The sequence below is a fragment of the Prunus persica genome, chromosome G3 (assembly GCF_000346465.2).
Source record: "Prunus persica cultivar Lovell chromosome G3, Prunus_persica_NCBIv2, whole genome shotgun sequence".
NCBI classification, from domain to species: domain Eukaryota; kingdom Viridiplantae; phylum Streptophyta; class Magnoliopsida; order Rosales; family Rosaceae; genus Prunus; species Prunus persica.
In genome coordinates this window covers 20,978,763-20,995,580 of record NC_034011.1, presented here as the reverse complement: position 1 = coordinate 20,995,580, position 16,818 = coordinate 20,978,763, and the positions used below count along the sequence as shown (strand labels likewise).

Below are 16,818 nucleotides of genomic sequence, written 5' to 3'. Positions count from 1 at the left end.
AGATAACAATCATACAACAACCGTTTAATCACATTTGAATGCAGCCCACTTGACTGGAAGGGTCAACATTGTGTTGTTATTACTCTAAAAGAATGTTTTTTTAGCACAAACGATATTGGGCAAAGGGGATCAAACTTAAGACTTTGGGTTCACAAGTGAACGCTATTTTATGCATCAACCATAACATTTATTTTTGAAATGTTTTTGTTCAGCAGTTGAGATATTAATTGTGTCTGATCATTGGAACACTCTCTTTTTGGGCACCATAAAAAGAGAATTGTGTTTTTTTTATTTATAACAAACTAGAGGGGAAACTTAGGACCACTAGATTAAACAGAGAAAGAAAATGTAGATCAAAGTTTTTTTTTTTTTAATAAAAAAAAAGCGTAATTACTACCTGCCCGTCATGCATAAATCACCTTCCAACTGAACCCCTTTACAGAATGAACGCAGCCAAACATTCAACCGATCATCTTTGATTGATGATTAAAAAAGAATGAAATGCAAACCAGTCTATAAATTTTATACCATCCCTGTACATCAGCAGCTCAAAGAATTACACCCAAAGTTGTACTCGATGGCCATCTGGTTTTTCATCTCTCTCCTATTTGCAGTTGGAGAGTCTAAGCTTGCAAAACAAATCAACGAAACCGATCTGCAGGCAGCCATGGCTGACATGAGAATGAGCTCTTACCATGGATTTGTTATCCTCTTCAGTTCGTACATAGCAGCATCCCCAAATCGCTGCGAAATACGAATATAACCTTCTTCATGCCAAATGATCAGGAATTATCAAGTGCTGCATCATCTCCAAGAATTCATCCTCAGCCATTCGATACAACCGCACTAAATTTCGGGCATTTGCTGCATTTTGCAAATGGATCTCTGGTTCCATCAGGCACCCCCAGCAAGATCATCAGCGTCACCCATTCCAGAAGATCGGGCTTGTTCTTAAACAATGCCAAAATTGTCACTCCATATGTCTCTAACAGCTCTACAATTAGGTGTCATGGCATTAGCACCACTATGGCGTTTAGAACTTTATGTTCGTTCCAGTAAACCTTACCCACAATCTCCGTGCTCGGAATCCATGGTACCCATGGTTTCATCGAAATGAGACGACGAGGCCAAATTTACATAATAAAAAGATATGTATCAAATAAATCAAACCCAAAACACTGAACCAACACCACCAAAACATATACTTATTTTTATACACGAGGAAACAGTTAAAAAGCTACCAGCCTTCGTAGATAGATAAAAATGCCCACAGGCCACAGGTCATAATCAACAAGTCATCGCATTCAAACTAGTTCACCAAAGAAAGTAACATTGCCACTACTGAAGTTAAAATAATACACGGTACATACTAGAAACCACTCCTCAAGGATTTTTTCTGAAAGGATGGCGTTCGTTTGGCAGGCAGTCTGCCTTAGGAGGGGCATTGTAAAGCATATCATGCATTTTTGAGTACATCAGCAACTGAGATGGGTCACCACCACCACCGCTGCTCTGGGATGCCCGCGAACTCTCTTGCAGTTTAATCTTCTCAAATAGATACTGCTTTTCTGCCTCAGCTTCACTCAATCGTTGTTTCAAGTAGCTGCTGGCATATTCTTCCTCCGATTTATCTGACTTGGCAAGAGCAATCCTCTGGAGCCTCTCAGCCTCTCGTTTTGCCTCATTAGCCTTGAGTTGGAACATATCGGCTTCTGCATGTTTGAGCCTCACAATTTTCTCCAGCTCTTCGATTTGTACCTTCTTTTTTTGCCTCTCCAGCTTTAGTTCTTGAACTTCCCTGGCCTTGTCCTGGAGTTCCCTGTCACAAGCCTCAACAGCCATTCGGGCTTTCTTGTACATTCTCATCTTCTCATCGGCCACCATTTCCATCTTCCTTATGGCCTCTTGCACCACTTCAGCAATTCGATTACAGGCCTCCTGCGGGGCTATCAGCCGTCCACTTTCCCCATTTTCCAGGCTCTTTGGATTTGGAGAGTCTACCTCAAGCTCTTCATAAAGAAGATACTTCAAATCAGGACAATATAGATAAATGAATAATAAAAAAAGGGCAAAACAATATGCAGATTACTAAAATTGAGACAAAAATTCCACGAAAATTTATCTAGAGTTGGAGTTCAAATATTCCTAATAAACCACAAATATTATTCCAGTAGACTTGAAAGTACCAGAACACATGGTTCTTCCCTAGGATGTACACTGAATATATACCTTGGAAAAACATCAATATTGCTCTGCAAGCTGCTGATGACTCTGCAAGTCCACTTTCTATCTTTTCTTTGAGTTCCTTACACTTCCAGAAGAGTTTTTGCCCTCGGGGGTCTTCACTTCCATGAAAAATTCTACTAACAAAATCAAGCTCTCTTGTCAGAGCCTCCGGGTCCCAGGCAGGTGCACAGTGTTGAAAAACATCTTTGACCCAACCCAGTAGCTCAGATGTCCGATTGCAAGCTCGACACCTAAAAAGCATTTCGGATGACCCTGATCCACTCTTACCAGAGGCACCCATGCATATTAGTCCATCCCGAATAGCACAATCAGTGTGAGTCCAATGAGAGCACAAATCACAACCAACCCAACGGCAAGTGTTCACTTCAAAATCAAACTTGTTACATACTACACACATGCAAAGATTGCAGAAACCATTTCTTTTAGTGCATATCTCGCATGTACAATCATCAGCTGGAATCTGGTTTTGGCATGCTATATTTCTGCATCTCTTGTACACGAAAACTTCAATAAGGGAAGTTTGCGACAGACTGATATTTGGATGCAAAAAGGCCAGAATCCCGGTATTTATTGCAACAAGGATTTCAAGCTGTACTCTGTGTGCTCTAATCAAAGTCTTCGCTGTTAAATCTGTTCTACTTTGAACAAGCTTCTGCAGGATAAAAAATTCGTCTCTCTGCTGCGAACCACCATTCCCATCAAGGATTACTCGGAGGTTGTTCTTTAATTCTTCCTGAAACTCATCAGGTAGGTGATGCATCTTTTCAGAGATTATGTCAACTCGCTCTCTTGCAATGTCTCGAAGAGATATCTTATCAGCGCTGGAAAGACGACGAATGACTGATTGTTCCGGGCAATCATTTTCTGCTTTCCCATTCTCCATCTTCTTTGCCATTATGGCATCAGCAGTAGGCCATGTTTCTCGAGAACTGGCACTCTCAGTAGGGGACTCACGCCTGTGATCAGAATTTGATCTGGGTTCTTCAGGGGAAAGCCGAGGATCTGAAGAGACAAGGGAGAGGGAGGTTTGTAGTCCCCCAGCTCGTGGTTGCTGACGAGGAGGAAGCATCTTTGATGAAGGTTGGTGGTGTATATTGGAGCCAGATGATGTACCCATCCACCAGATCCGCTACTTCTGCAACTACAGAAATAGAAGTATCAGCCAAGTACCCTAACATTTTTACTCTTCTGAAAGCTATCGTGACATTTTGCATATTAGATCTGAAAGTGAATGTTAAAAAATATAGAAGATTTCTCATCGTTGAGAATTAACAACACGCATTCAGCACCCAAAAGAAGACATGTGCATGCACAGACAAACATATACAACTATCAGTTAAGATGAAATCCCAAAAGCAACACAGCACATGGTGAGACGATTTGACAAATTTTCAGTTACATCAAACTGGCTTGGATACCTGTGATTACCCAAACTGCTACGAGAAGCATATCATCTAGGTTCTACTACATCTATTAAAAGCTGCCAGTCGTACTGATTCCGGAGAATTAATCATCACAACAGAAGTACTGAAATTGAATAAAATAATACTACCAATCTAAGCTTTTTCTTGCCGTAAGACTATCAATATTAAGCATGCTATTTTCAGAAAAGCCTCTAATCTCCAAATTACGAAATGAAACAACGTTCTAGCAACAGCAACATGTCAGAAACATATAACAAAAAGGCAGACCTTTACCAATTTGCACACAATAGAAAACCCCAATTTTTTCTTTTCAAAACAATAAGTCTACTATGCCGTTGAATCTGCTTCGCTTGGTGATTAACCTGCTTCGTTTCACAGAGAGAATTAAAGCAACAATAATAAATGGAAGGCTAAGCAGCAAATTCAGAGGTCACGGAACCGATCCTAATATAAATACTTGCCTTTGTTCAGTGTGGACTTTTCGTTAAATTCTTAGATCAACAGCAACAAATTCGATGCCAACTAAACAAAATTTCTTTCATTTTCTACGATTTTCTCAGCGACCAAACAGAAGGAACAAAGAGAGAAGGGGAGAGAGAGAGAGAGAGAGAGAGAGAGAGAGAGAGAGAGAGTGCTTACCAGACGAAGCCCGAGAGAAATTCAGCTCAGTAGAGAAGACGAGAGCAGACGCGGAGACAGATTGGGAAGTTTAATTCACTTTTTATGAAGAGGTGGTTTTCCCATTTTGCCCCTGGGACACGGCAACGGTGTTTTTACCGGGAAAGTGAAGACTTTTAACGTTGGGGGTGACCGGCTCAGCCGGTCTTGGGTTGGAATTGACTGGCTTAGCACGTTTCTTGTATTGTTTTTTATTTGCTGACCAGTCACGTCGTTCACGACACGTTGTACTGTCAAGGTCAAAATGGTAACTTCACTGCTTGGCCTGCTTGACTTTTGCACATGTTTCTTTGCCAAATGCCGTAGCATACATGGAAAATTAAAATTATATTTTAGGAAACATTTATCTCACTTAATACTTGAATAATTTTGATTGATCAAATTTGAAAATAAATATTAGTTTCACATTATATTCCTTGCAAACTGCACCATTAACAAATTAGAATCAGACTATCTATGAGAACCAATTTTTAAGGATTCTGAGCCATTTTTTTTTTTTTTTATGAGAACTAATTCATATATCATATTTAAGTCAAAATTAATACATTAAAAAAGATAATTTATTGGTATGAGCCATGTCGAATTGATCTGGGGATCAAATTCCAGCTTTTGATAATTATGATGCGATTACAGGAGAGAAGGGGGAATAGATGAGTAAGTGATACAGTGCAAAAGGAGACTTTTTAATCTAATACAATTGTGCTGATGTGAAATAATTAAATTCCATTAGATCAATTAAAGAGTTTAGATTTTTCTAAACGCGTATAAATGCACTGATGCTAAATAAAGAGGCTCGGAATTTAAAATGATGTCATATGGAAATAATATCTGCAGTCTTGGGGTGAATATAGCAGATCAATCCGATGCTGCACATTAGTTAAATAAAAGACAAACTAAAACAAGTACAAATTAAAGAGAAAGGAATTAGTCAAAATAACCATAAGATTATTAAGTAATCCCATAGAGTTCAGCCAAACAGCCTACGTCCATCAAATATATCATAACACTCGTCTCCATATATGAACACCACCAGCCAGCCCTACCACTGAAATTTTGTAAGAAAATTTGGTACCAAAAAATGAAAGTTGCTTTGTGCTCTTATTTCTGGTCACCAGCTCCCTCAAATATATATATATCTAACACTCATGTCCAGACATTTATCAACTGCACCACTAAAAGACCTACCCACTGAATTTTGTGCATGAGAAAGAGAATTTAGTGTCAAAAAGGAAAAATGCCTCTTGCTCCTCATTTCTGGGTACCAGCTTCAACAGGCTCAACCACCTCAGCCTCTAATATCTTGGTGTTGTGATGTGGGGTTCCTGGATGCTGAACCTCAGCCTCTAACGTCTCTGGGTTGTGGTGTTGGCGTCCTGGTTGCTGAACCTCGGCGACAGGTGTAGACCATTTCCCAGAAAGAGCCAAACCCATCATCTCATATATCTTTCCACCCAGCTGTGCTGGATTCTCAGGCTGCATCAACAAGACATACAAGTTGAATGTGTAAGAAGATCAAACATTGATCAAATAAGCATGCAAATCATCATCCTTAGCATGGGCTACAACAGATTCCTAGAGAGTGATACTTGTCTGTAGCGTTAGTGTCTCAAACCAACAAATAGTGGCACCTTCAAATCCAAAAAAGCAATTCTCATTTTCACCAAACCACGAGGTCAAGTGCATTTTCATTTCAGGGCCTAGGATTTCTTAATGGTCAAGTTACAATGAAGAATGGTTGCTATAGATCATATAATCCTAAGAGCAGTTTTAACAAGAGATGTGAAGCAAGCTTGAATACTCACGGTAAAACCACTAGACACCAAAGCTGTATCATACAAAAGATCAATAGCTCTAATAGCATCTTCATCATCCGGGTTGATCTTGCTTGCAGCCTGCAAACCAGGATTAAAATGTTACTGTATTTTCTAAAACCATAGTCTTCTAAGATTGGGAGAGTTGGGGAGAGTAGCTTTCTCCGTGCAAACGTACATTCAAGTTTTGAATGATTGGGTGCTCAGGATTAATCTCAAACACCCTCCTGCCTCTCATAAACTCAAGGCTAGAAGTATCACCAACAGTTTGTGCCTTCATCAACCTGGAAACGTCCAATCACAAGTTTAGAGGATAACAATCAGGTTCTGTAATATGAATTCTTGACATATGTATTCAGCAACAGAGGGACTCTACCTCTCCATGTTGGCAGACCAACCAAACTTCCCAGATACAAGAACGCAGGGTGACGAGCTAAGACGGTTTGAAATCTGAACACTGGCAACTTTGTCACCCAAACGTTTCTTAATCCAATCACATGTTTGGCCATATTCCTGCTTAATCTCCTTTTCTTTTTCCTCATTCTTATCCCCTGCAGAAAGGTCATTCATACATATCAGATTTCCTTAGCAAAGGAAACATAATCAAAGAAGCAAGAATGTCAAGTCAATCGGATCAACTCAAAGGGCTCCAATGAACTAACCTAAATCCAGATCTTCCTTGCTAATATCAAGGAATTTCTTCTCCTTGTAAGATTCCAGGTTCTGGATGGCAACCTCATCAATTGGATCAACTAAGTACAACACCTACAAGAATAGCACAACAAAAATCATCCATAAATACATAAAACAGCATAATCAAATATATCAAATTATTTGAGAGGCAAAACATACTTCGAAATTCTTCTCAAGAAGTTTTTCCAGGAATGGTGTATTGCTTGCGCTTTCTACACTATCAGAAGCAATGTAATAGATACCCTTCTGCTCAGGTTTCATGTTCTCAAGATATTCATCCAAGCTGATCATCACATCCTCACTTTGGGAAGAGAAAAATCTAAGCAATGGAGCAATACGCTTATGATTTTCACGATCTTCAATGCAACCCAGTTTCAAATGCTTTCCAAAATTTTCGAAGAACTTTTCATAATCCTGCAATAAACAACAAAGGATATCTTTAAAGAACGTAGAGGGGCAATATCATTCGCTACCCCAAGCAGCAGAGGGGTTGGAAAACATCAGGATTCAGAGTCACAGCTACAGGACTCAGGAACAAGACATGGCTGAGGAGTAATTGCCAAGATGTTGAAATTTGTACCATAATTCCACAAGACTGAAAACATACAAACAAAAAAGGATGATAAGAAAACAGAAGCAAAAACATACTGCTCTGTCCTCACTCATGGATATTCCCAGGATCATATCAAAGGCCTTCCGAACCAAGCGCTTCCTCATAATCCGTACCTTCAAGTAGATCACAGAAACAACAGTTTGTTTAAAGTAAACTAATTGGAACCTAAAGGTTAAAACGACAGTGTGCTAGATGTACTTACAATACGACTCTCCTGAAGAATTTCACGTGAAACATTGAGTGGAAGATCATTTGAGTCCACAACACCTTTGACGAAGCTCAAGTATCGAGGGAACTACTCAAAAGGGAATGTAAAAGCAATTAGAACCAATAAGCTTCCATTTAAGAGAACCATGCATTACTCTGTTGTAAAAATGTCTTTATTTTGTTTACCAGTTCTCCATCAAAATCATCTGAAATGAACACCCTTTTCACATAGAGGCTTATATTTTTTGTCTTGGAGTTGACTATGTCATCCTTCCCCCTAGGAGCAACCGCTGGAACATACAGAATAGACCTGAATTCTACTTCACCCTGCAAATACCAACCTCTTCAACTTAAAAGCAGAATATATGAGCAATTAAGTACGAGTACATTGTCAAACAGAACTACACATTTCATCCTAACTTCAGGCACTAATGCTGTATTTTCAATTGTCATTCAAATTTAGATAACACCCATTTGTTACCCAACTTAAGAAGACATCATGATAGTTGCCACTATACCACAAATATGCAATTATAAAAATTCTACAACAAAAAAACCCATAGTTAACTTAGTTATTGTCAACTCCACACAACTTTTATCCAACTCAAGAAGCAGACATCATGTGATAATACAGAAATATGCAACATTTACTTCAAAATTCTACTACAAGTGGCATTTGTTGAGGATCTTAATAGTCATAAAATACCTCTGTTGTGAAATGCGAAGATGCTAGTGGATCCAAGTATTCATTAAAAGTTTTCTTGTAGAACTCATTGTAGTCCTCCGTAGTGACTTCCTTAGGATTGCGAAGCTGTACATATCAATTGGAATCATGTGAGCATAAAAAAGTTACTGCCATAAAAAGCAGAGTAAACATACAAAGAAGAAACTGTTAAGGCTCACCCATATTGGTTGTGTCTCATTAGTGAGCTCCCAATCCCAGTATTTCTCAACAACAGTCTTCGTTTTTTTCTTTTGTACCTCGGTTTTCTCATTTTCTCCATCCTTTTTGGATTCAGCTGGATCCTCATCAACCTCAACCTGAAATGAAATCGTCCCCAATAATTTCCCTGAACATACAACATACAAAACCAATGACAAAAGTACAAGCATTGAGAAGATGGGGAAAAAACTCTTACCTCTTTAGTGTACCCCTTTTCCTGCCAAGTGTATATAGGAAAAGAAACAAACTGTGAATAGTTTTTCACAAGCTTCTGTATCCGTTCTGGAACAGCAAAACCTTTGTCATCACGCTGAAAGTAGCCAGACAGATAAAGAATTAGCTTGGAGATCAAAGTCATAGGCAAATTATACAGGGTTTTATTTATTTATTCATAAGTTAAAAAATGTTTTACACTGACCTTGAGATACAAGCTCAGGCGGGTTCCTCTAGGAATAAGCTTCTCAGGGTCAGTCTCCTCCTGAATTGTATACGAGCTAGCATTTGCCTCTCCTTGCCATACATATTGTTTGTCAGATTTTGGGCTCTTTGTGGAGACGACAACCTACAACCCACAGGAGGTGCATAACAATCGAGCAGTTCAGATATTTCTATACACAAGTTTCAACTCTTAATGGAAAGGGTAGGCAGAAACTTGGGGAGTGGGAGGACTACCCCAACACTATTATATATTCAGCCACTTGACTGAAAGAAGAAAGCAACGGATTAAAAGTCGTAGGAGCTCACAGTTTTCTGGTTAAGAACTTACCCGATCAGCAACAAGGAATGCCGAGTAAAAGCCAACACCAAACTGACCAATCAAATTGTTGTCACCACCCGCATCTTTACTATCCTGATAAACCAAATTTGTAAGCATATAAAATACCTCAATGCAGGATCTCAAATTCAAATAACTTACAATATCTCAAAGACTTATTATACCTTCAACAACTTTGAGAACTTTGCGGTCCCACTTTGTGCAATTGTTCCCAGGCAGTCAACAAGTTCTTGCCGAGTCATACCAATACCAGAATCACTTCACACAAAGGGAAAGACCACACCATTGATATGGTGAAGAAGAATCATTAAGGGAAAGAAAATACTGTAAAAACCAGTTAAGCTTACATGATATGTATGATCCCATTGTCTTTATCAGTCTGGATACGGATATCAAGATCACCTCCACCCTTCAAAAGATCAGGCTCCGTAACACTGAGAAACCTGAGCTTGTCCAAGGCATCACTTGCATTGCTGCAGAAAAATTCATAATGTCAACATATCATACGCTAAATAACTTAGTGCCACCTAAATCAAACACAACAACTATTTCTTGAATTCCAATGTGTGTTTAGTACTGTTAACTCAAATTCCAATGTATGATCAATTCAGGCTCCACCTGTCCAATCGCAATTTTCGGACTCTCAAGGTAACCCAATAGGAAAGAAATGACAATCAATACTACATAATATCAGATATACCAAATAGGTACCTGATAAGCTCTCTAAGAAACACCTCCTTGTTACTGTACAAGCTGTTAACAATGAGGTCCATGAGGCGATTGACCTGTAACCATGAAGAAAACAACACTCTCAAAACCATTGATCCTCAAAATCAATCTAAAAAATACCCAACAGGTGAAATGACATTACTTCAGCTTGATACTCGAATCTCTCAGCGGGAGGCTCGGCCGATGCATCAGAGGCTGCAGCAGTGGACTCAAACCGGTTGCCAAAGCACAGTCCATTGTTGGAGGCAAACTGAGCCGTGGGTTTGCAAGGGTTAAACTTCCCAGAGGCCAACGCTGAGTGCCATCTCACTTTGGCATCAGTTTCTCCCACCTACACAAATACACATAAAAATTCAGATGATTTTTTATATATAATCATTTTCTCAAAGCGTAAAAAGCTAAACCCAAGAGTTATAGAGAACGCACCGAACCCAAGTGGGTAGAAGCGCAGGAGATTGGAGCAGCGGTGGTCCGGTGACGTGCGCCGCCGTGGCGCAGGATAGCGGAGACGGAGCGTCGAGGAAGCCTATGCATATTGGTTTGAGATAGATAGATGGATGGCGAAGGCCAAGAGATGGAGAGAGAGCAATGAGTTGTGAGTGACAGAGGGATAAAGAGTGGAGAGAGGTGTTAGGGTTTTAGTTGGGGTTTCTGATAGAGAGACGCGGAGAGGGGGTTTGGGAAGGTTCTGGAGACGATAAGGGCAATTTGGTACTTCAATAAAATGATGAAACTAAAATTTTTCTATTATTGTGTATTTTGAGTGGTTAGGTTTGTAGGCGCTTTTGATATGAGCCCAATAACTCATTTAGTCTCAGCTAAATACCCTGCCCAGATTGCAGATCAGTTTGGGTCAATCATTTGTGACTGAAATTTTTTATTTCACTTTTAAAAAAAAAAAAAAATCGAATCCCCAAGTTCGAATTTATATTCTCATAAATTAAATTAATTTAGTATAATTTAGATTATTACTTAAAAATATAAGAGTGGTGATTTCTCCACTCCAATTTTATCCACTTACACTCCATTTTATAACTAAAAAAGGAGTGTAAGTGGATAAAATTGAAGTGGAGAAATAAATAGCAAACATTTTAGGCCTAGCCAAAATACAAGCATCATCAACTAAAATCTCAGTAATAAGAGGGAGCACCTCAGTAATAACAACTGTTCTCGGCCTAGTTAGACTCAGTAATAGTTGCTTTCTTTTTGAATATGTTTTTTAATACAAGCGATAGTAGGGAGAGAGCCAAATATGGCACGCACAATACTAAGGTGTCATAAGGATTTGAACCTGAGACCACTGGTCTACAAGTGAAATTCATTTTCTACTGGGCTAAAGCCCGTTGGCTTTTGGAATAGGTTAAAGTATGATAACTTCCAATATAACAAAATAGAAATTTCACTATGCCTTGATTTATTTCTCTTTCTCAAAGGCTATTCCTATTCTTAACATATACATGAAAATTAACCTTCACAACTTGGTTATCAGGAGATTTCAATTTATTAGCACTTCATTTTCCTAAAAGATCTGACCATGTTGCTATGAGAATTTGCTTATTATAGGAAAGGTTCATTAAAAATACACTAGCAAGAGCTAGAACTCTAATAATAATATCTGGTTCCAAGTATTTGCTCCGAAAGTAATCCATAGAAAGCATAAACAATCAGTGGTGTTAGGAATTTCTAACTGAGTACATCTGCATGGTAAGTTTATGAGGAATCTAGCAGGCCTTGCTGACTTTTTTGTTCATCACCATCAGTCTTCACAAACTCAAAATCAATATAAGAAAAGAACATATATATGTTGATATGAATCTTCAGAAGTTGTTTTTATTATTTTTTTTAACAGAACAAAAGAAACCCATCACCTCCCAATCCATTTTTCTTGATTATGAATCTCTCTATAGTCCCCATGATTTGTTAATGTTGTTAAGCAAAACCAACAAAAGGGCCAAAAAATTGAAGAGAAGAGCAGCTAGCATATTGCTGCTCCATTTCTTCTTTTATTTATCTCATTATTTCAGATGAATAAACATTAGTTATATTAGTTACATACTCTTCTAATATTACATACAAAAAAAGGAAACATGGAGAAGCCACGAAGAAAGTGAACCCAGGATTTGTCTACAGATGAAGAGAGGTGTCAAGGTCTGAATTGTCAAAACATTTTGAAGCACTTGATGCTGAGGCAGCTGTTGTATTGTTGGGCCATGAGATTGTGGTAGGCTGTGTCTTCATGGCACAATGATCAATTTGTCTAGTCTGCAAATTAAGCCCCAGAGAGAGTGAGTGATCTGCAGGAGAGCTTGGCCTGGCCATATCAGATTGGATAGAGAATTTTGCAGGCTCAAAATGCCTTATTGAGCCAACCCCTTGATGATGATGATCAGTCTCAGATAACATCTTCAGAAGCTGCTGCTCCTCCCTCCTCTCCTTCACTTTCTGCAACTGTCTGAACCTCTCTTGTAAGAGAGCAATGGAGGAACTAACCACAGTGGGATCAGAACTTTCCCTACCCATTGAAAACCAGAGTTTGATGAACTTTGAAGCCTTGAAGGGTTGGTGGTGTTTTTGTTGTTTTTTGCTATAATTGGTGCTGAAGGGGCAAAATGCATTGGATGTGTTTATATAGCACAAGGGTTGTGTTCAGTTTGGCATTAAAATGTGCAAATTGGGTTTTTGTAGTTTATTTTGGATGATGTAATATAAATAAGAATCGGCTGCTGTGCAACAAAAATCCAAAGGGAAAGATTTAAAGGCTAGTCTAGAGAAGGCTGGGTTGGTGGATGGGTAGGCAAAAGCACTTTTTGAAAAAGCAAGAGTGCAAGAAAAACAGTCCAAAATGAAAATGGAAGTAGCAGTTGGAATGGAGTTTGGAAGCATCAAATGTTAGGTCATGCTTTGTGTCTTGTTGTCTTTTAAGACACTGTTGGCATCGATGACTCTGATTTATCTTTATGTGGCCTTTGGGGGAATATTGATTCTTTTTTGTACCTGCTATGAAACCTGGCCTTCAAAGTCTTGGCCTTTTGAAAATGAAGTTCATGAATTGAAGATGGGGATGCATAGAAAAGACAAAGATCAGAAGGAATATATTTGAAGTACTGATGTTTTTTATGGGGACCCTTTGCACATGGAAAAAAATACAAAGGCATCCTTCCTTGCCCTGCATTTTTCATGCACTTTGTATATGCAGCTGAAGAAGGGCTGGCATTAGAAATATAATAAAAGCTCACTAAACCAGAGGCTACATTTCTGTTTGTCATTTACATCTTTAAGTTTTGTGGTCAATTTACACACCAAAACTGAGACCTACCATTCTTATTGTTGCTTGTTTTTGGGGTCTACGAGATAGGATAGGTTTGCATGAAATGAGGAAGGAAACAGAGAATATATGCAGAATACAACAGAGCCCTTTTAGCATTTATACTCAGATTTGGAGTTGTTTTGTTAGAAACTGGTAGTTGACCTATGGCAGCAGAGAAAAAGGGCAACGTTGGTGCTGAGCAAGGCCTTGATTTTTTATTTTTTATTTGGTGGAAAGTGATCAAACCAGTTGAATCAGGCTTCAACTATTATAAATTCACAAGGGTTATAAATATATATATATATATTTATTTATTTATATTTTTAAATTAATTTCTTTATAAAACCCAAGAACAAAAACTCAGAATGGTTTTGCAGCAACAAGAAAAGAAAAGAAAATAACAAAGTTGAGAGATGCTTGCAGAGTTGAAATGATAATGGTTTTTGTATGAAATGATTGAGTATAACTACAAAATGGTACACTGACCAAAGAGCCAATAATTGCTCATGCGTGACAAAGAGCAAGTCATATAATGGAGGCCATGTGGGGGTCCAAGCAACCCAGAGATTCTGTCAAGAATCAATCAACAAAAGCATAAACCTTTCTGGTAGTGGATGGCCCCCCTTTGTTTTCTTCCTTGAAAACCAAGCACTTGAACCCAAAAACCAGTAGTAGGAGAATATCATTTATTTATTATTGATTTTTTTGGAGAGAAAATGATACGATTAGACAAGTATATCAATGTCTTATGAAACTAGAATCTTCAAAAGTTTAAAACTATTTTGTTATATTTACTGAAATGCATGGAAACTCACATCTCTTAGTTACAGATAGGTTTTTTTCCCTTCTGTTTTTTTTTTGGATAAATACCACGAGATGTCCTCGCATTCAAAGGATGAGATTAATCCCCGCTCGGGATTCGGCTTTCCCTGACCACAAAGTACCTCTAACGGGTTTCGAACCCATGCTAATGAGGCAATAGGTAACTCGTCAACTGGAGGTGACACTTTACCAACCGCACCACACCATGTGGTTCTGATAGGTTTCTCTTTAGTTTCTTCTTGATATGAGAATTTCCCCAACCCCGGTTTAGTATATTTATTATTTACCCAAAAAAAAAAACTGATTTTTTTGATCCATTTATCTATAGCTTCAACCACATCTTTAAACTAACTAATTTTAATTTCATCCTTTCATGAACTATAAGTTTTTATTCGTTTATTAGAGGAAGAAAGATTTCAACTTAGAACCTCATTTTCAGAGTAGTTTACTACTTACAATATGCATGATCAGTTAATTGCAGGGTTTTAGTAGAGAGGTTCGGAGATAGAAAATCTACTGCAAATTGGACGAATATAATCAGATTGGTGGCATGTGGTTATAATTTTTCAGACACTGCAGGCTCAATCAAAAATTTTAGAAATTTATTTTTCAGTTCCATGATAGGATTGGAAACTGGGGTTGAACCATTATACATTTGAGAACCAGAGTCACCTAATACAATGCCAAAAGACAATTAGCAAACTCAAGATCAAACTTTCCCATCCTTGTATGGCCAAAACAGGCAAACATCATCAAACATAAAAACAATGGAATTACATCCTTAGCATTTGAGCCTTTTGTCCACTGAATAGTAGAAGGACAGGAACAAATTCTTCTTTTCTATATAAAATGATGGAATTACAAGAATTTTTTTGTGGACAGGACTAGAAGATACCAAGGATTACAAAGGAACAATCTCACAAGAACTGACTGCCGGGAAGCCAGAGTTTCTTCCAAAATCACCTCCAGGGATTTTCACCACAAAATTCTCTCTTGCATACACATAATAATTTACTTTTCACTCAAAGGGTTTCTCATACTCGGGGGTTTGTATAGGTTTAGACTTGGAGGAAAGGTGAGAACACTAGAACTCACACCATAATGAATGCGTTTTTACCTTTCTAGATTGATCCACAATATAGTTCATACCCATAAAATATCACTTGTGTATAGGAAATATTAGGGTCTTCATGCATGAACCAAGCCTTTATTCATTCCACCCTTCTTCATTTAAGGAGTGGGAATCCCAGCAAATACTAGGCAAAGATCAGCAAAACACAAAGAAAGTGACAAAAAAGCGAACTCTGAGCTCATCTCGACCCCAATAAAAAACCCTACAAAGATTTAGAGTACTATCATCCTTTGGGAAAATTAAAAAAATTGAACACCACATTCGGAAAGTGGCCACACATACTGGCATTTGCATTAGAACACTCAGAGGCAGATTACAAAAAGTGGACTAAGTTCGGTAATCTTGGCCAGTAGTTCTTTCTAAGAGCCCTGGTGCGAAATTAAGCTCGATTTAGGACCTGAGTAACCCTACACCAAAAATGTCTAATTAAATTAATTTCATCACGTCAACTACAAAGCATAATTTATCCTGGAATTCTGAATCACAGACATTATTTAAGTTGATTTAAATCAGTGGCAACTGCAGATTACTTTTTGTTGATAATTCACAGTAAAATAGTTATACTTGCCGATACAGAATCAAGAGACCATCCCATGGGAATTTGGTTAGATTTTTTGCTTTTAGTTTCTATATTTCTTTTTCTTATGAAAAGAATAACAGAGAGAAGGAAAAAAGAGACGAGAGAGAGATCAAAAAAAGAAGAGGATGATTTTGACCATCAAAGCTAAAACTAAAACATAAAACCAAAATTTACTAAATGAACCATAACATATGCTATTGTAAAACTGAGGTATATTTTATAAATGACTCTTGGTGTAAAGAATACAATGAATCAAAATTGTATGAGGTAACGACAGCGAAATAAACCAACATAGGTATCAAACAAGGTGTATCTTAACATCTTCTTGTCAAAATTTTCAGAGGAAAGAGGAAACTTTCCACTAGGGGACGTCCAAGCTGTGTCACCTGCAAGTATATATGCCAAGAATGTCTAGCTCTCAATTCCATTTTATAAACACTAAGCCAGAATAAATATGGTGTAAGCATGTCAAACAATGAAAACCAACCAAATGAGCACCATAAAGAAGATTATCCATGTAATTAAGAAGCCTGCCTAGATGATCACACACATCACCATTTCTGTATTAAGAAGCCTTCCTACATAAGATAATCCATGTAATTAAAAAGCCTGCATAGGCAGAAATTATCCTAACCCCTAAATCAATTGCCAAACAGTACACACAGTCCTGCACCAACCATCAACCCACATAAATGGCAAATATCATTCATTTATACTTTGTCTAAACAAACCTACATGTCTACCTTAGGTTGCTGCTTCATGCACACCAGATTTTCAGTTCCAACTGAAGACAATTATCTACTGAAAACAACCTGTCACTTCCATGTAGATAGGATAACAAACTTAGTAACCATCGA

The 16,818-nt window shown here is 38.0% G+C and overlaps 2 protein-coding genes across 7 annotated transcripts; both read right to left on the bottom strand.

The window, feature by feature from the left end:
- LOC18781692 (OBERON-like protein) lies at positions 1,180–4,427 on the bottom strand. Of its 6 annotated transcripts, none has more exons than XM_020559430.1 (4): positions 4,311–4,427; positions 3,945–4,033; positions 2,230–3,388; positions 1,180–2,009 (listed from the first exon to the last, which is right to left on the bottom strand). In XM_020559430.1, the coding sequence occupies exons 3-4, from the start codon at positions 3,362–3,364 to the stop codon at positions 1,384–1,386; spliced, it is 1,761 nt and encodes a 586-aa protein (XP_020415019.1). In that variant the 5' UTR covers positions 3,365–3,388; positions 3,945–4,033; positions 4,311–4,427; the 3' UTR covers positions 1,180–1,383. The 6 variants fall into 6 exon arrangements, with proteins under 6 accessions (XP_020415019.1, XP_020415021.1, XP_007217170.1 ...); XM_007217109.2 differs by lacking the exon at positions 4,311–4,427 and adding an exon at positions 4,133–4,284 and having other exon boundaries at positions 1,384–2,009; XM_020559432.1 differs by lacking the exon at positions 3,945–4,033 and having other exon boundaries at positions 2,230–3,382.
- LOC18783030 (heat shock protein 90-6, mitochondrial) lies at positions 5,227–10,893 on the bottom strand. Its single transcript, XM_007214904.2, has 19 exons — positions 10,547–10,893; positions 10,263–10,451; positions 10,103–10,176; positions 9,739–9,864; positions 9,556–9,649; positions 9,383–9,466; positions 9,035–9,178; positions 8,813–8,926; positions 8,577–8,714; positions 8,380–8,484; positions 7,860–8,000; positions 7,669–7,761; positions 7,502–7,579; positions 7,013–7,267; positions 6,823–6,925; positions 6,537–6,711; positions 6,339–6,444; positions 6,152–6,241; positions 5,227–5,822 (listed from the first exon to the last, which is right to left on the bottom strand). The coding sequence occupies exons 1-19, from the start codon at positions 10,652–10,654 to the stop codon at positions 5,598–5,600; spliced, it is 2,442 nt and encodes an 813-aa protein (XP_007214966.1). The 5' UTR covers positions 10,655–10,893; the 3' UTR covers positions 5,227–5,597.